Genomic DNA, 19,668 nt, shown 5'->3' with positions numbered 1-19,668 from the left:
CCGCATTCTTATTGCTTTATAATGGAACAATTACTGTCTGCAGTCGCTGTTCTTTCAGAATATATACACGAGTGTTCAGTGCTAAAGTCCTGCTCTCAGGGTTATTTTTTTCAAGAACACATTGGATAATCGAAATGAAATAGTTAAGTAATCAAAACTGAGATATGCTCCCATACTTATGTTGAGCATGATGTTTTTACACAAGCAATACCACTGTAATACCACATCTGCATCATTTCTACCAACAAAAAAAAGTTCAGTCACTCATCCACATGTGTTTTTTCAGCATCTTTCTTGGATGCTACATTCCTAAAAAAAAACATTTGTCTTGTATTTAATGTGCAATCATGAATAATAACACCTGCTACACTGCAGCCCGAAGAAATTTTGCTCTGAATATATGTGATGCACTACATTTTCTGATTAAAAAAAAAGAAAACAGAAATCCCCGTTGGGAACAGCATTCCCCCTGACCCCCGGAAGTTTCCTCTCTGCCCCCACATGTTGAGGATAACTGGGTTAATTACAAACATTAAAAAAGAGAAAACTTTGCACTTTGGTGATGACGGCAGCCTCTTGAAAAGATGTGATCATTCGTTAATGTGATTATCCCGTTTAATACGTAACTTATTTATCTGATTCAATGCAAGTGATAGAAGCACGTATGAGCTCGCGCGCCCAGCGGGTCACTGCAGGAAGGTCGTGTTTTGTAATGATGTGCGCGCGGAGGAGCCGAAACAAACGAACCGAACGCTCCCTCCTCCCCGTTATTTAATCCTTTTCCGCGAAGGCAGGCAGGCAGCCCCCCTTGCGGGTCATCTCTCGAGAGTCGGGCCGGCCCACTGGCCGCTGGGAGCGGGGTAAAACCAGGACTCCTCGGCCGGCGGGGGTTTCGTGCGGTCACTCCGACAACAGCATAAAAGCCTATTGAGAGGAGCGCGTATTGATCCAAAGGCGCATTGGGCAGCTGCCCGGGATAAAGCCTTCTGTGATTGGCCCAGACGCCCTCGAATGATCTTCCCGGACTTTGCCCCTGGAAAGAGAGGGGGCATGAGACGCGGAACATATCAGGGAGCGCAGGGGATGGGGGTTTGGGTGATGTGCGCTATTTCCGTGGATGAGATCTGAGCTGAGCCGGAGCGGCCAAAGTGCGGCGGTGTGTTGACGCGATCGCAGCCTGCAGAGACGGAGAGCAGCCCCGGGCCGGATGCTGTGAGTCTGAAGCATTTCTCATCTCCGCGCCGGGGAGGGCCTGCGGTGGCAGACCAGGCCACAACAATGGGCCATTATTATTGCTGAGTTAATGCTCAGCTGACCTGCTTCTCACGCATAGATAGTTTGCTTTGAATGATCAAAACTCAGCTTTTAGCTTTTGCAAACCTGGAGAGCAAGCCCAAAACTTCAGTTGCATGGTTTTTTTTAATAGCTATTTCTGGTAGATTTTAACTGTGATGCATGTCGATGCTGAGCTGTGGTGCAGGTTCATTAGTTAAAAGCTTCCATGTCTGGTCGTCGGATTTCATCATTAATTATTTGTATTATTGCACACCTCTTTGTTACAATCAGCTGGCATTTCTTTTTGTTTTTGTTTTATTTTTTTTAAATCTTTCTCTGTAGGAGGGGTTTCCATCATACTGAGTGTCTGCAGCCTGTGTGAGGACCAGTATTTACATCCAGGACTGAGTGTGGCTGCAGGTGGACTCAGGCCAGCAGTGAGACAGCAGTAAGGATGGGAAGAGGAGGCCAGCTCAAAGAGACCGACAGAGAGACTGTCAGTGAGAAAACTGGAGGTGTGTACACCTGGGAGCAGGTGCAGAGCCACACCAGCAAGAATGATCAGTGGCTGGTCATCGATCGGAAGGTCTACAACATCACCAAGTGGGCCAAGAGACATCCAGGAGGCTTCCGGGTCATCAGCCACTACGCAGGAGAAGATGCTTCGGTAAGTATTTCTCTTTATACTTTTTAGAGGACTGATCAAACAGTAAGAATCATTTTTTCTGGAATTTCTGGATCAAGTGTTTAAGGCAGCCTGGTGTTCATGCTCGATGTCAACAATCTGTTTTGTTGTTTAATGACTTCAACATAAAAAAGTACATTTAAAAAAATACAGATTCATCTAAAAATAGAAGATAATGAAAAAAAGCAATGAATGAAATATCAATGTGAAAAATGTGAATCTTTTTCTCCTTTATGAGCATATTTTTACAGTAGTTCAACCACAAAACTGAGAGACATAAAGGATCTGTGTATCTCATAAGAACATCAATCATCCAAACACTCAACCCTTGAACCCAGACTGCTGCTCTCATCCATTGATCGTCTAAAAGGCATTTAAGATTAGCTGCAAATGAACTCCTCACATGAGCGGCAGACCTTCTGGCCCCATGCCGTCGTAAGCTCCAGAGTCACTCAGTCTGAAGATATTAAAAGCCTTTACTGGGAAGTAGGAAAATGTGGGCGATCTGCTCTAGAAGGTTTATTGTTTCTGCAATTTAAAAATCTGGTTTGAAGTGTGACAGGCTTCAACGTAACCCAGTCTAAAACAAGTTTATCAAAAATTCAGCACGTGATTTTGGACAAAATAATCTTTTCATTCAAAACCATTGTGGAAAATATTTGTTCAATATTCTGGGAAATGTTCCCTGATTCCAAATTCTGGAACACACAGAGATGCAGATGTCATTTCTGAATTGTCGTTAAAAGCTGTTTCAGGCTCACATACATGAGTATTTACAATCATTGAAGGTAAACAATGCATAATTATTAAGGAAGTTTGTAATGACCTGCCCTTCCTATTATCACCATGTATTCTTGTAAGTCTTTTCAAAAACAGTGCCGGAGCCTGCATGAGAGAGATTAGAAGCAACCATTTCCCCAATTCTGGTCAAAGTGGGGCAAAGGGCAAACAGGGGAAAAAAGGCAAACAACAACCTCTGGGGCATATAGTGTGCAGAATGCATCATCATTCATGGTGAGATCTCGTTGTGAACGTGAAGCCGTCATGATCACGGTGATAACCTCCAGCTTCTTCTGTTGATTCAGCTTTATTTCCAGACTGAAACTGGCTCCAGGCCAGGAGTGTCCACCCTTCATCAAACATCAACTGCCAGTTTGATAAGCGCGCTTCATGATGAGCCCGTATTTAATCTACGGCTTCAGTTCCTGAATGAAGCACGGCAGAGACTTTATTAGTGAATGTGCTGTAATGCAATGAAAGTCCAGCTGTCTCAGACCCGACGTTATCCGTTGGCTGTATAAGTGCCATGAATCATGTGTTGCACATAAATCCTTGATTAACACCTTTTTTTTCCCATCAAGGGCCGGTAAATGGGATGATAATTAATCAGTAGTCTAACATTAGTTCCCCACAGAATAGCAGCCACACAGTTCCTCATTTCCTCTCCACATACAAAAGCACTTATAGCAAAATGGGGTTGAAAATAAATAACATTATGCAAAGGGATACCTGTAATATAGAACATTTACTCTAAAAGTATGATTTTGTTACATTTTTTCAAGGAATTCTACAAGATGTATAACTCTGTTGTCTTTCCAGGTAAGAGTAATAAGCCCTACATGGCAGAGCGATCAATACATGGTCCTTTTTGTCTACTTTCTGTAATTTAACTCAATACTGAGGCTGCAAAGTGGTGCAGTGGTTAGCTCTCTTATCTCATAAGATGAAAGTCTCAGGCTTTCTGTGTGCAGTTTGCATATTTCCCCTGAGTCTGATGGATTTTCTCCAGGTGTTTGCTCTGCTATTGACTGTTTACATGAATAGAGTGTATCCTGCCTTTTCCCACACACAGCTAGGATCATCATGAATTGGTTGAAGCCGTATTGATGGATATTCATGTCATTTTTAAGAAATCTCGTCTCTTAGCTTCAGTTATCGAGGACCAGATGTCAGCCGTGTCAATGAAAAAAATGCTGCAATTTTAATGCATCAGCAACATCCTGCACTGTAAAATAATGGTCAGAAATGAATGGATGACGATTTAAAACTTTTAAAAATACAGCAAACTGCACCCAGTATATATTCACAGTGTATTTTCTAAATACATCCTGAGGCCTGGAGTCTGGAAGAGTAATAACCTGCTGTGAAAAACAGCAGACAGGTGTCAGAGTTTGATGTGACTTATCTTTCAGCTGATAACTGTCATCTCCCTCATAAAGACTGCTTTCTGTGCACATATAAAACTGCTTATTGACATGGAACTTTGTAAAAGCCACAGGGAGCAATTGCAACAAGAGAAGTTTGAAAGCTGCGTGCGGCTTCAGAGCTGCTTGTTGTCGACCTCTGCCATGACCTCAACCAACATCTTATTATGACAGATGTGGCTAGTTTTTAGATTACTTTATTTGTCGTGTCAGTCTGAGTATTCCTCACTTTTGCTTTTCAGGAGCCGTTCTCTGCTTTTCATCCCGATCCAAAGTTTGTGCAGAAGTTCCTGAAGCCTCTGCTGATCGGAGAGTTGGCGGAAACAGAGCCCAGCCAGGACCGGAGCAAAAACGTGAGCTCAGAATGAAATGGAACACGATAGCCGAAGAAACATTTTGACTTTTCTTTCTTGGTTTCACAAGCATCAGTCACATCAGAGTTTGAATGTAACCGTCGGACGTTTCCTCTTCTCAGGCAACGATCATGCAGGATTTTAAAGCTCTGCGAGCGCAGGTGAAGAAGCAGGGCCTGTTTGACGCTCGGCCCTCGTTCTTCCTCCTCCACCTGGGCCACATCCTGCTGCTGGAGGTTCTGGCCTATCTCATCCTCCTGCAGTGGGGCACCGGCTGGACGCTCACGTTGCTCTGCTCGGTCATGCTGGCCACTGCTCAGGTGACTCCAGGATTTCTTCTCCTGAGTTGGATGTGGTCGTATGGACGGCGGATGATGAGTAAAATGGCGGCTTGTTTTCCTCTCCAGGCGCAGGCTGGTTGGCTGCAGCATGACTTTGGCCATTTATCCGTTTTCAAGAAGTCCAAGTGGAATCACATTGTGCACAAGTTTGTGATCGGTCATTTAAAGGTAATATTTCATGATTGTAGCGTTCATGTCTACATTTAGCACAGATATTAAGGGATGTTTGTTTTTGTTTTTTTGTTTTTTTTTTTAGGGTGCTTCAGCGAACTGGTGGAACCACAGACACTTCCAGCATCACGCCAAGCCCAACACCTTCATGAAGGACCCCGACATCTACATGTTGGACATCTTCGTACTCGGAAAGACTCAACCAGTGGAGGCGAGTAACACAGAGATGATATTTCTGATCGCGTGATCCAGACACTCATCCGTGTTCCTCTCCGTTACAGTACGGCATGAAGAAGATCAAGACCATGCCCTACAACCACCAACACAAGTACTTCTTCTTTGGTATGTTTCTCAGCAATGTTGTCACATTCCTCCGTTTGAAACAGTCACACTGTAGACAAATGTCATGAGCTGGAGATATTAAATGTTATAATTGAGAAGAAAAAATACAGGGATCATCTTCATTTCTTTCTCCTTCAGTGGCGCCGCCGCTGCTCATCCCCGTTTTCTACAACTTCAACATAATGAAAACCATGATCAGCCGCCGGGACTGGGTGGTAAGACGCCTCCCTCTGTGTGGCTTTTCTAGTGGGAGATTTATTTCTGCAGGTGACGAGTTGTATATGCGTGTCTTGATGCGAGTACACAAATAGACAGTTGTGTGTGTGCGGTGAGATTTAGTGCATAGTTCATTCTGTTGTTTGCTTAATTTGTGGGTAGAATATTTTATGTGTGTGTACTGAGATCGCTATTAGTGCCTACAAATGACTTTCCAAGCAGGTAGAATTTTTACAAGTGTATTCTGAATCTGTCCAGTCAGGGAAAGGCAGTAGCTCCAGGTTTCGTTTGTAGACGCCCTCATCAAAGGAGGTCCTGTATTCAGTTCCTCTGAAATCTGATCTTTCCAAAATATCTGTTATGAAAGCCGTATATCTCAGGAGGCACAGCAAAGACCAATCGACAGGCAGCATAGCGAAGGGGAGCCTGTTCGTCTTGATCGACGGCAAATAAAAACCTTGCTTGTGGATCAGTTTTTGTTACAACAGATTAACGGCAACATTTGCTTGTAAAGGATCAGCTGACAGACACCATTACAGTCCTAGTAGAAAAACACGGCCCGATATGCACACACCAAGCGTATTATGCGTGTTTCTGTTCCACATGTTGGATTGAATTGAACTTATTAATATTCAAACTTACAGCACTGAAGAAAATATTTCAGTAAAAATCATGAATGTGTTTAGTGTATGAAGCATATTAACCCTTTGTTTTCCTTGCTTTGAAGGATCTGTCTTGGGCCATGACATTCTACCTTCGCTACTTCTACTGTTACGTACCGCTCTATGGCGTGTTTGGCTCGATTGCATTTTACTTGTTTATCAGGTAAAAAGACGACAAAGATGACTCAGATCTTTAAAGTTAAACTTTGTGTAGATAGAGAGGAGGTTATGATGTATATTCAGACCAACTCATTCATTTCACTCTATAAATATTGGGTCAATGGAATATGTTTTTTTTTTTTTCACATTGCAGGTTTCTGGAGAGCCACTGGTTTGTGTGGATGACTCAGATGAGTCATCTGCCGATGGAGATCGATCATGAGAAGCAGCAGGACTGGCTGACCATGCAGGTTACTGGACCGGCTTCATTCTGTCTCTCAGTGTTGTAATGTGAACCGTCGCCTGCAGGTGCTGCTGGTGATCAGTTTAGCCTGCAGTCTGATTCTGAACCCACCCTTCAAATGAAAATAATGACTTATGTTCAAGCTTTTTCACTCTGTCCCATCTTCACCTGTAGCTACAAACCACCTGTAACGTTGAGCAGTCCTTCTTCAACGACTGGCTGAGTGGTCACCTCAACTTCCAGATCGAACACCAGTGAGTCAACTCATGAAGTCTGCAGCAGAGAACTGAATGTTGGTCGATCTCACTTTAGAGTTGATAGTGAATTTACTGTGTGAATTGTTCCGTGAGATCCCTCTGCCATGCAAGTTTCGTGTCTATACCTGTTTTTCGATTTTTTCCAAATCTTAATTAAACAAATGACTTGTTGACTGTCAGGTTTCTGCTGAAACTGCTGCTGATTCATTCATTTCAGTGATGTTATCAGAGCAAACGGACATCACAAAAGGATTTCTAGTGCTGTCAAATGATCAGGCTTGAAAAGCAGTGCTGCATATGTGTCTTATTCTGCTTTAATCCTAATGAGGGGAAAAATAACAAATTCCCTCGTTAGACAGTGTAAAGGAACAGTAATGATAACACAAGAATGGAAAAGGCAAGTTTATACCAAGACCCTTTTTTTTCCCAGAGAAAAAGAAACTGTATGAAAATACCTGTGAGAAGTAAACAAGATGAGAGATTACAAAATAAATAAATGCATGAAACTTAATTTAAAAGACAGATATCACATTGGATAAAGAAATAATAACGTGAGACGAAACTCAGATGTAGAAAAAGCATATAAATACACTGTATATACTTCATATGACACATACAAGTAAATATCTTGTTTACTACACTGTGACACAATAAGTGAGATGAAATCTAAATTATAAAAACCCAAGAAGAAAAAAAAACATAGCTCTCAGAGGAACATTTTACCAAAAAATCAAATGCCGTGTTGGCTGCATGTGACTGATGCACATTTCTTCTTCCTTTTCACTCTGAAGTTTGTTTCCCACGATGCCGCGCCACAACTACTACCTGGCGGCCCCACAGGTCCAGCAGCTGTGTGAGAAACACGGGATCCCTTATCAGATGAAAACAATGTGGCAAGGACTGGTTGATGTCGTCAAGTAAGTAAATACAAAAGCAGATTTGACTGTTTAAAGTCTAGCTTAAAAGACACCGCGCTCCTTTAACTCTGTTTTAGAGAAACTCAAAATGAAATACAGGTATGAATTCTGGCCTACAAGAATAATCTTAGTTTATAGAGCTCTGGACAGACATTCATCAGGATGTTTAATGAAACATCTGGAATAATCAGCCACACTGGCTTGTTGCATGAGACAAAGGCCAAACCAGGCTGAGAAGAAGAGACTTAAAACCAGATGAAGCATAATTTAAAAAAACTGCACGTTCAGGATCTTCTTCACAAATAACTGATTTAAACCAGAGACGATCAGCACTAACATTACAAATTAACAATTCCCCTCCCCTCACAATGCCTGCAAACACAAAAAGACACTCCTCCAACACATTCTCTAGTCCTTTTATCCCCTCGGCTCCTGACTGGCTGATCAATCAGGCTGAGCTCACAGGTGAACTCAGTCTCTCCTCTATTGGAGCTGATGAACACCCAGTTGTTAAACACCACAAAACTTCCAAATGGGATATTCCAGCAACGTTAAATATAACTTATTTCAACATATTTGGGCCACTTGAGACATGTCGCTCTGTGACTTCCTCGCTTTCAGGATCATTTGAGGCATTTTCGAGCGCAGTGCAGAATAACTGACGTTTTCTTTCTCTCTCTTGTTTGACAGGTGCCTCAAAACCTCAGGGGACCTCTGGCTCGATGCTTATCTTCATAAATGATTAACTGTTTTATTCATGAGAAGTAAAGCGACAGTAGTAATGGCAATCTCTCTCTCTCTGCATCCTAAATTGATTGTATCTTTTCAGACTAGTTTATATTATGGAGATTACCCTCCCTCGTTATTGACATTGAAGTGGTGTCTGTGTTTAGTTTGCAGATTTGCAGTTTTTTAGGGCTCAGAGAATATTTTCATGAATATTCTCAGAGTATATTGATTATACAGCAGTGTGATGTTCTCAAGAAGACTGTGGCGAGGTACTGCTAATTATTTCAAATGAATAATCCTTTTTTTATGCTTTGATACTGTTTAAATGAATAAAATGACAATTCCGCTGTCATTTCTCAAACCCAGTGTAATTGAGAGCTTAGTTTGTTAATTCAGATTTCTTCTGTCAAACATGTAACTTCTGCAGTTACACTTTTTCTGCCTTTTCTGCCTATAATAAAGAAACGTTGTTGATCATTTTTGTACCTCTGATATCATGAATCCAGTGTTAATTGAAAAACGGTGTTTAAAAACATTAGTGAAATCTTAATCAAGCATTAGTTTCTCTGTGATTGATACTGCCAGAAAGAATATCAGAAATCTGATTAGAATTTTCTAAAAGAACATAAATTTGGATTCCATTTACATTTGAAGTCAAAATGATCAGCCCTCTATGATATTTAAAATTTTTTTTTCAGAATTTCCAAATTTAAAAGTGGCTCGAGCTGCTGTTTTTGTCAGCACAGGGAACATCAATTTTCAGTGCTGATTTCTTAAATAACCTTGAAATGAATTATGTCACCTGTTTAATAGTAGTTCATACTGAGAGTCATCAGAAGTGATGTGAAGGAAAATTTTATTGAAAACTAGTTCAATAATGGGTGTTCAGAATTGTTACAGGACAGCTCAGTGTTACAACACTGCTATTTCTCTGGATAATAACAAACCTGGAAAGTGGGATATCCAGTTTATATCTGGTCAAAACCACAGAAATCCAGTGTGAATCCAGTCCAAACTGTGGCTAATCAGTCGAAATCTATTCTAAGCTTGAGAAACCTCTTTAGATTCAAAATATGAAAAACCGGACCGCACAGTGATTAGTGTTCTAACCTCACAGCAAGAAGGTCCTGGGTTCAAGTACCAGCCGGGACTCGGGGCCTTTCTGTGAAGAGTTTGCATGTTCTCCCTGTGTGGGTTTCCTCCCATGGTTCAAAAACACGTGTGTTAGGTTAATTGGTGACCCTAAAATTGCCCCTAAGTGCGAATGGTTGTATGTCTACATGCGTTAGCCCTGCGACAGACTGACGACCTGTCCGGGGTGTACCCTGCCCTCCAGTGCAATCCCAGCAGCTGGGATTGGCTCCAGCCCCTGAGACTCTGAAAAGGACAAGCGGCACAAAATGGATGGATGTATATAGAAAACCACTTTAAACTACAGAAAAACCAGTCTAATTTAGTGTAATCAACAGAAAACCAGCTGAGACTAGTATTTTCAACAGAAAATGGGCCTAAACCCTATTAAAACAACAGAAAGCCACATTAACCTGTGTGAAAACACAACAGAAAACCTACTGAACTACAGCAGACCTGTCGACACCTAGTCAGAACTACAAAAAAACTAATCCAAAGTCAGTTTAAACTTCAGAAAACCAGTGTTAATCCCAACATAAATCCAGTCTACCCAGTAATGAGTATATTGCACAAATGATAAAGATCCACGAAAACCTCTCAAGAGGTACAAGCTGACCTTTGAGGCCATGCTAAACGATTACAGTGACCTCTGAGGAAGCAGAAGTGGGCGGATCCCAGGTAGACGAGACAACAGCGGAGCTTTTTGACTGAAAGTGATAGTTTGTGTCTGATGCGATATGCTTTTAATCTGTACAGGACACAATGAGCTTATTGTTCAGTGTCACAGAGCTCTCTTTTAGTTGTAGGTCACGAGTTCTCCACCGGATAATGACCCAGTGAGCGCATTGTCAAACACCTGAAATCAGTCGGTCCAGTTTGGCGAGCACACCTTACAGTCAGGAAATAGATATGACCACGTAATGAAAAGGACCAAACATCACATCCCCTGAACAGCATTACGTTTCTTTCTTATCTTTGCCACTGGTGCTTATTTTGCTGTTAAAATGGTTTAAAGTTGGATCTAAACTGAAATGTCTCATTGAGGAATCGTGAGTATCAATTTGTTCCTCTTACAATAATAAAAAAAGCAAGGATGAAAGCAGAAAAAACGTGTCTGGCAGTTGTGTGCTTCCTCAGGCCAATAAACTGGAATAAAAGATTTTATGGAGTGGAATGTAAGTAAGTAACTGTTTGTTTCACCTTTTATTTCAATGACACAAGCACAAAAAAAAAAAAATTAAATCAAATTAAGCAGTAATAGATGTCTGTCTGTGGGGGGGGGGGGGGGGTGGGGGTGGGGGGGGGTGGGGGTGGGGGGGGTGGCCAAGCTTGGACGCATGGCGGAGGGAGAGGGGAGGAGCTGGAGAGTGTGAGGGGATGATTTGCTCTCAGGTGTGAGAAGTTATAATCGTCTCCCCCTCCTCCCTCTCCCAGGGCTTAAAGGTGCGCTCCAGTCAGAACCACAAGAGTTTCGCGAGGCAGAGGTCAGGGCCGACGGTCTGCAGAGTTTGTGAACTGTTGAGCGGACAGGTTTTTGGTTTTAGGGAGGCTCTCCATGCAGTGTGCTGGTTTTCTTTTTGTATTCCTGCATAAGTAAAAGCGTGGAAACTCTGATGAAGCTGACACCCTTCCTGCGGCCAGCAGCCTGTCACACTGCCTAAAATATCAGTGATCTAGAACAACTCAGCTGCAATATGGCCATTATGGCTGTGCATCTGCATTGTTCAATATAAAAAAAAGGATTTAGGACTTAGTAATATAACTTCTTCAGTAAACAAAGTTCATTCTGCCACAAAGGTGGAATTCATATGCACAAAAAATATCGTCTTTGTGAGACATTCTCATTATCTGACTTTACATGGTAATTTTTTTTGTCAGTCTATAATTGAATAATTTATGATAACATGAGACTGATGTGCTACCTACAATAACATGGGATACAGTCAGGGAGTCATCCCATAATGCTTTGCACCATGTCGTCGGATGTAAGCAGTGATGTGACCCCACAGCCTGCTCCACCCGGAGGCCTGTTAGCACTGGAGATGATCATGTTGATGTGTTTCTTTTGAAACTGAAATACCAACAAAGCATCCTTCTCATTTGAAATACGATCACAAAAAAAACAAATATTTGTTGAAGATAATTGTTTTCTTCTGAGTCATCCAGCATGGGTGGAGTTTCACATGGTGACATTAGGAAACAGACATGCAGCAAGGACAACATAACCTGAACTACGGAGACATTTTCAGAGCAAGAATGCACATAAACCCGATTGGATCAGAATCTTCTGATCGTAGTATTTACATGAGGCATTTCCATTCTGATCAAGCTTTTATAATTGTTTATTTGCGTTTTGTGTTCTTTACAGCATCAGTTAGTCAATCATTATAATTCCTTTGCCATTTATGGAAATATATTTATTCTAAATTGTCTCACAGCAAATCCTACCAACAGTCAAGAGAAGAGGGCATCTGCAGTAAGTTTCATAAGAAGGTATTGAAGAATGAGAAGAAAGAAAAATGTATTGAAGTGATGGAGGCTGATTTGTTATGTCGTGCACTGGTTGGCATAACTTGAACCTATACTCACTTATTACGGAGCAGCAATTCATTCAGCCAACAAGAAGCACAAGAAGTTAAATGACTCAAAAATGTTTACAAGATTTTTAATCATTGCCCTTTAACATTCTGGATCTGTCACTGGAGGATGGAAACTTCAGAGAGAAAAGAAAAGAAAAGAAAAGACGTCTTCTTGAGGTTTTCTGTCAAATTCTCTCCAAATTATGAAATTTGCTCCAGTCTTAAAACAATGACAATAATATGAATATCGCTAATTCGCACCACATGCCTCTCCGGCGGAGGAGTGTCTCTCCTCACCTCTCCGCCGGTTTTCCGCCGGTTCGCTCGCGCGACGCGGTAACGTCCAGACGAGCAGCTTATCGAGCCTATGGCGCGCGAGGCTGCGCTCCAAAACATAGCGGGCGCCGATTGGCCCAGGCGAGCTCGAATGATCCGCTCCGAGTTTGTAGTTTAGGAGCCGAAAGAGACGCTGAGCACACCAGAGGATGGGCTTCCAGGATGTTTTTTCTACCGCTGGGTGAAACGGACCTGAACAGAACCGGCGAGCCGGTCTGAAGCCTCGGGGGAGTTTAGAAAAAAAAGAAAAAGAAAAAAAAAATCAGGATTCTGTAAGTCTGAGTTATTTCTACATCTTCCTGCCGTGGCCTGTCGACATGGACAGCCTGCCACCCGTTATCTGCCATCATTGCTGAATTAATTTACATGCGATGCTTTTTATCGACGGTTCTGTTTGGATGCTGTTTTTTTTTTTTTTTTTAATTTTCTTTTTCCATCTCATGATGCAAATTGGATTATATCTCACATCCGACTAATCAAGCAAACCAACACACATACTGGTAATATTTTTTAAAAAACAGGCGTGTTTCGAGTGTGTATTTGATATTTAGATGAAGCATAACCAGGATGTTAAACCCTCCCTGCAGCACCAATAGATCCAAAGCCTGGTTGTCGGATTTCATCATCAATTATTAGTGAAGATGTTGCTGCTCCTCTTTGTCTTTACTTCACTTGTATTACAATCAGCTTGGGGGTTAAACTCAGAGGAGCAACAGGATAAAACCCTCTTTCCTGTGGGAGCTGCTCCCTACACTCTGTCTGGACCAAGTTTTTTTCCATCCAGGTGAGAAACTCTGAGCCTGACTGTCTCTCTTCAGTTTACAGGTGGATCCAGGCCAGGAGAGGGCGGCGAGGATGGGAGGCGGAGGGCAGCTGGCAGAGGCCAGGGAGCCGGGAGGACCCCGCTGTGGGGAGACGGCTCAGGGCATTTACACCTGGGAGGAGGTGCAGAGCCACAGCAGCAGGAATGATCAGTGGCTGGTCATCGATCGGAAGGTCTACAACATCACTCAGTGGGCCAAAAGGCACCCGGGAGGGTTTCGTGTTATCAGCCACTATGCAGGGGAGGATGCTTCGGTAATTATGCCTTCTTTTCAGCTGCTTCCAGTGTCATTTTAGTTTCCACACCCACACATATGTTTACCCAGTTATCATAAACCAGACCACTGAACTCTTACAGTCTGAAAACATGCATGTAAGTTCTCTCTAAATGTCCCTGAGGTGTGACTGCGAGTGTGTGTGTGTGTGTGTGTCGGTCCCTCTGTCTTTTTCCAGTGATGTCACAGTACACACACACACACAGACAGTCTCAGACACACTCAGAGTCACAACAAGGTACAATTATTACCAAGTAAACTCAAGTATTTCCTGAACTGTGGGAGGAATCCCTGCTCACTCAGGGAAAACACTCATACTCACTATACCACTGTGTCAAAAATTAAACAAATATTAATGTGTGTGTGTTCCAGCTCCATCACAAAGGGGCATTATTGTTATATTTTGTGGCGCAATTTATGTTTTGTTTTCAACTCCAAATCAAACAATTCACTTTCTCCAGTGGAGATGCAACCTGACTCTCACGGCGTTGTTTAATGACATAGTTAAAGTGCGTTTTCACTTGCAAATTAGGTGATTCCCTTTTCAAACCATTGCACTCAACTGAGCATCAGAAATACATGTTGGCCTATTCTTTTTCAGTACCAGTGCTGTTCTGTAATTTGTATCTGCTGATGGAATAGTCCAGTAGCTTTATCATTTAACCATGGTTCTGAGAAGCTGCGGTTGAACCTGGTCTGTGATTGGACGGTTTCCCAGGAAGTCCCGGCTGCCTGTCATTACTAGTGTTAGGATGCAAGTTTTTACTCCTCTGCTTTCACAAAACGGTGAAACCACAACGCCGACTGATGTAGTGGTTAAAATGTGCTTCATAGGTCGACTGTTCTACAGCGTGTTGTTATTATTTGATACTTCAAGCTCATGTACCATTGATGCCACACTGGTATTTCTGTTTTTTTTTTTCTCTCACAGGAGGCGTTCTCTGCTTTTCATCCCAATCTGAAGTTTGCACAGAAGTTCCTGAAGCCTCTGCTGATCGGGGAGTTGGCGGCCACAGAGCCCAGCCACGACCGGAACAAAAATGTGAGAGTTACCTTTATTTACCAGAAGCATCTTGAGTGTCACTTTGGGTCGAGTGAGTCATGTAGAGAAACACCAGTGGAGCAGCAGAGGGTCACGATACTCAGGTCTGTTTTGTTATTCATGAGTCTGACAGTGTTGGTGAACATCGGCGTTTCTGGAGATTCTCGTGTTTCGTCAGCTGTTAAATAACTCAGACCCATTTAAAGGCTTGTTTTACAATATCAAATCCGGGAACGACAGAGGCGTCTTTTCTTCGCTCTCAGGCAGCCATCATTCAGGATTTTAACACCCTGCGGACACAGGTGAAGAAACAGGGTCTGTTTGAGGCCCGGCCTTTGTTCTTCTGCCTCCACCTGGGCCACATCCTGCTGCTGGAGGCTCTGGCCTGGCTCATCCTCTGGCACTGGGGAACCAGCTGGTCTCTCACGCTGCTCTGCTCAGTGATGCTGGCCGTTGCTCAGGTGGATTTATTGTTTTTTACATGTACATCGGCATCATGATCAGTAGAAATCAACACATCTGTCGTGGCTGAAGTGCTTGTTTCTCTTGGCCTGCAGTCACAGGCCAGCTGGCTGCAGCACGACTTCGGCCACCTCTCTGTCTTCAAGAAATCCAGCTGGAATCACATCGTGCACAAGTTTGCAATCGGTCATTTGAAGGTAGCGCTTCTCAGGCACGTATCGGTTTTGTTTAAGTCTGACGTCGATATTAAGCGACCGGGTTTCTCAGGGAGCGTCTGCCAACTGGTGGAACCACAGACACTTCCAGCATCACGCCAAGCCCAACACCTTCATGAAGGACCCCGACGTCAACATGCTGCACGTGTTTGTACTCGGAGACACACAACCAGTGGAGGCGAGTCACAACAGAAATAATGTTTTCTTACCATCTTTGATTTCCTGTTTGTGTAATTCAGCCACTGATCCAGCTCTGTGTTCTACTTTGTTGCAGTTCGGTATAAAGAAGATCAAACGGATGCCCTACAATCACCAGCACCAGTACTTCTTCCTTGGTATTTGTTACGACCAGCTCGTTTGGGAGACGAATGAAGGCAGTAACATAAAGACCACAGATTGAACGTGGAAATTAAAGTTATTTATTTAACAAAAGTAAGATCAAAACGATTACAAAAAGAGACTCTAACCTAGAGTTATAAAACCAAAAACAAATCTAAAAGGTAACTAAAAACAGAGATAATATAGAAAAACTCAAAGGATTCCTGAAGCCAAACACAAACCAAAAGGATAATTCAAAACACAGAACCAAAACTACAAATAGTCAAACCAAAACGAGTGCCTCACTACCAAACACGATACTAATTCAGAGCTCAAGAGGCACGAGAGCATGGCGAGCTACAGCCAGCTGCAGTCTGTGTCTTGTTGGCTGCTTTTATCCCCTCAGCTGCTCCGCAGGGTTGGTTGACGAGGTGCTCTCGGGCCAGGCTCCCTAGGTGCAGGCAATGGAGATGATTCCTGCAGCAGCAGCAGCCTGGGATCACGCACTCTGACACAGACACACACTCACATGGGGGGGGGAGAACCGAGAATACGGCGACAGCCGTAACAGTATTATTATGATTTTTTTTTTTTTGTAGAGTCACAAACCTTTGTCCTAACTGTCCAAAACAGTGCGGCTCTGTGAAAAGCTTCCTGAAATGATTTCTTCTGCCTTCTAGTGGGACCTCCGCTGCTGATTCCCGTTTACTTCCACGTTCAGATAATCCGCACAATGCTTTCCCGCCATGACTGGGTGGTAAGACGCCAGCGAATGTGTGACACAGTGTGATTTAAAGACTTTATATTCCTTATGTAATGTTCATTTCAGACTACCATGGCATCGCAACATACAAAAAAGGCGTAACCTCCAATGGGCCATTTTCACAGCTCCACTACTTCCTGAAATTAACTGTGCACATTCATTTCCTGTCTTGCATTATTGGCCAAAATGATTAATCCAGGTGTGTCTTGTTGCAGCAGTCTAAACCAGACACACCTGGATTAATCAGTTTGGCCAATAATGCAAGACAGGAAATGAATGTGCACAGCTATTTTCAGGAAGTAGTGAAGCTGTGAAAATACCCCATTGTTGTCTAAAAGTAAGAGCTGTTGAAAGAACGAGGCTTCCTGGTCGGATGACTTTAGCATCAATCTGAAGCAGAAACACTGTGGAGAAGATTACAGAGGATTACAGACTCCTCTTTTTTCTTTTAAATGTAACATTGTTCTTGTTTTTTTCTTCCCACAGTATACTCATACTTTTTTCCAATTTATTTAAGGGAAAATGTTTGGGTTGTTGGTATTCATACATAATGAACTCAAAGTTTTCAACACTGGAAAATGTGGAAATACATCAAAATGTATTCGTAAGGGAAAAAAATGAGGTATTATTTTCTTAATGAATAAAATGAGTCTAATAAACCTTTTTATACTGTGCAGGATCTGGCTTGGTCCATGTCGTATTACCTTCGGTACTTCTGCTGCTACGTCCCTCTGTTTGGGGTGCTGGGTTCCCTGGCGTTCATCAGTTTTGTCAGGTAAATGATCTCAATATAATTCAGCGATTCGCAGCATTTATGCATTATGTTATTTTACCTCCATCATGTATCTGATATTTTCTCTTTCATGATCATTCAGAAAAAATAAATGCTTATTAAGCACCTCACGTCCTGAAATCCAATCATTGATATAAAGACTTTATGTCATACATGATATAACCGTGAACCAGTGGGTTTCATTTGGCCACAGATGTCTTTAAAACATATTTTGCAAGTATTTTCGAATATATAAAGAAGCTATGGCAGCAGATTTATTTGTTATAGGGAATAATATGGTGTAAAAAAAATCTACAAAACAGATAACACTTTCTGTTAAGCTGAACTGCTGTTCCTTCAGATCAGTGAATAGTGTTTCTTGTTTCATTTCTGACAGGTTTCTGGAGAGCCACTGGTTCGTGTGGGTGACGCAGATGAATCACCTGCCGATGGACATCGACTACGAGAAGCATCAGGACTGGCTGACCATGCAGGTACCTGGTTTACTCTCAGACTCTGACAAGAGCCGCGTCCGTCCTGCAGGTGATGCAGATGAGCAGGGTTGTGCAGAGATGTTTTTTTTTCTCTCTCTCTCTTCCTGTTTACTTCAACACATCATCAGGTGTTTAAGAAAATACTCACCAATTTTTTTCTAAATAATGATATTAATACATGGAGACCCCCCCCCCTTAGAAAAAAGATTAACCCCTTTATTCATCATTTCCTGTTACGACTATTGTTTTGATTGACTTTTTTCCTCTTTTCTTTTGAAAAGTATTCATTGTTATTTTGACTGGGGGGTCAGTCCATTCCAGGCTCTCATCCTCTAATGAAAAAGCACCAAACATTCAGTGTCTGATGTTAATTCTTGTCTTGTTCTCTCCTTCAGTTACAATCCACCTGTAACATTGAGCAGTCCTTCTTCAATGACTGGTTCAGTGGGCACCTCAACTTTCAGATCGAACACCAGTAAGTCAAGATCACAGAGAAATTTCCCTAAATGAAAAAAATATATAAGGAAGTGGGATTTTTGAACAGTAATTATTTTGTGTTTTTTTCTGTCCCGTTGTGGAGTTTTCCATGAAAGCGGAAAATACAGTAAACATGTAAACCAAAACGTGAACCTTCCAGCAATCCAGTGTCCAAAGTGGCCAGCCGTTGATTTTTTTTTACTTACAACCACTGAAACCCTTTCCTGGTATTTATAACCCAAACACAAGGACAGCATTGTGACTGGGGCCGCATTTCATTTGGCAAAACCTGGTTGGTATTCGGTAAATATTTTAGATTTGATCATATGCTGACTGACTTCTGGCTGCGTGGTTCCACCTTTCCAGACAGTAATAAGATCGGTCTGGAGTCTCTGTGCTTACATGGACTTTCCCCAGACAGTCCTGATTTACTCCCAGTCTGAAAATATGTATTCCAGCTGCATTTGAACCGATAAGCCATTGAGATCTTTGACATCAATTTAATAATCTGATTCTTGCAATCACTGTTTTTATTGGCTGCTGTTTATTCTGATAGATCGTTCTCTTTTCTCCAAGTTTGTTTCCCACAATGCCGCGTCACAACTACCACCTGGTGGCCCCGCAGGTCCGAGCGCTGTGTGAGAAACATGGAATACCCTATCAGATGAAAACTCTCTGGCGAGGAATCACAGATGTGGTTCGGTGAGTGCAGCAAATTGCAAATGAAAATTGGGACTTTCAGCCTTTAACCACCTTTCAGTACAGAAAACAGGAATGTTTTGGTTATTTTTCTCTCACGTTGTCTTTCAGGTCACTGAAAAGCTCGGGGGACCTTTGGCTCGACGCTTACCTCCACAAATGACCGCCGACGCTTTCCTTGCGGTGTGCAAAAGAGTGACGCTTTTCTCTCACTTCTTCATCACGAAACTGATTGTATCTCCTTGACGTTTTTAAAAATCAAATTGTTGGTGTGGGAATGCTATTTTGTTATTGTTGAGTGCTCTATTGCTGGATTTTTACAGAATATCTTTCAAGTATTTTCATCAGTAGTCGGGCGCCGTTGTCAGAAAAGTGGTAAAAACAGTCTTTCATGGTTTAACACAACTTAAATTCTTTGTTGTTATAAGAGTTTCAGCAATAAAACGTGACATTTATGCTTAACAAACGACAAACCCCGTGTAACCGTGGGTTGAAATGTTGGTCCAGGTTTCTTCTGTCTTGCTTTTAGTACAACTCTTTTTCTGCTCACTACGTTTACAATAAAGAATCTTTGGTGAACATTTGTGCACATTTGATACTTTGAATCCTGACAAAACACGAAAACTATGTACAAAAAACAGACAAGTTCTGAAATAATTTGCAACTTTACCTTTTAATTACAATGTTTTAAACACAGTTTCCCAAATATATCTACAACCCATTGAACA

General features: G+C 42.1%; 2 protein-coding genes across 2 annotated transcripts; both read left to right on the top strand.

The window, feature by feature from the left end:
* The first annotated feature begins 1,647 nt into the window (after positions 1–1,647).
* LOC115392162 (fatty acid desaturase 2-like) lies at positions 1,648–9,040 on the top strand. The gene is made up of 12 exons (XM_030096701.1): positions 1,648–1,942; positions 4,407–4,517; positions 4,640–4,837; positions 4,925–5,026; positions 5,115–5,240; positions 5,311–5,371; positions 5,510–5,586; positions 6,315–6,412; positions 6,563–6,659; positions 6,827–6,906; positions 7,701–7,826; positions 8,517–9,040. The coding sequence occupies exons 1-12, from the start codon at positions 1,730–1,732 to the stop codon at positions 8,566–8,568; spliced, it is 1,341 nt and encodes a 446-aa protein (XP_029952561.1). The 5' UTR covers positions 1,648–1,729; the 3' UTR covers positions 8,569–9,040.
* Positions 9,041–13,392: 4,352 nt separating this feature from the next.
* On the top strand, positions 13,393–19,532 carry LOC115392161 (fatty acid desaturase 2-like). The gene is made up of 12 exons (XM_030096700.1): positions 13,393–13,678; positions 14,630–14,740; positions 15,004–15,201; positions 15,298–15,399; positions 15,470–15,595; positions 15,692–15,752; positions 16,416–16,492; positions 17,176–17,273; positions 17,668–17,764; positions 18,160–18,239; positions 18,818–18,943; positions 19,052–19,532. The coding sequence occupies exons 1-12, from the start codon at positions 13,457–13,459 to the stop codon at positions 19,101–19,103; spliced, it is 1,350 nt and encodes a 449-aa protein (XP_029952560.1). The 5' UTR covers positions 13,393–13,456; the 3' UTR covers positions 19,104–19,532.
* Positions 19,533–19,668: the final 136 nt, after the last annotated feature.

This window comes from Salarias fasciatus, chromosome 7 (genome assembly GCF_902148845.1).
Source record: "Salarias fasciatus chromosome 7, fSalaFa1.1, whole genome shotgun sequence".
In the NCBI taxonomy this organism is placed as follows: domain Eukaryota; kingdom Metazoa; phylum Chordata; class Actinopteri; order Blenniiformes; family Blenniidae; genus Salarias; species Salarias fasciatus.
Note: the sequence above shows the minus strand (reverse complement) of the source record. Positions and strands in the feature narration are given on the sequence as shown.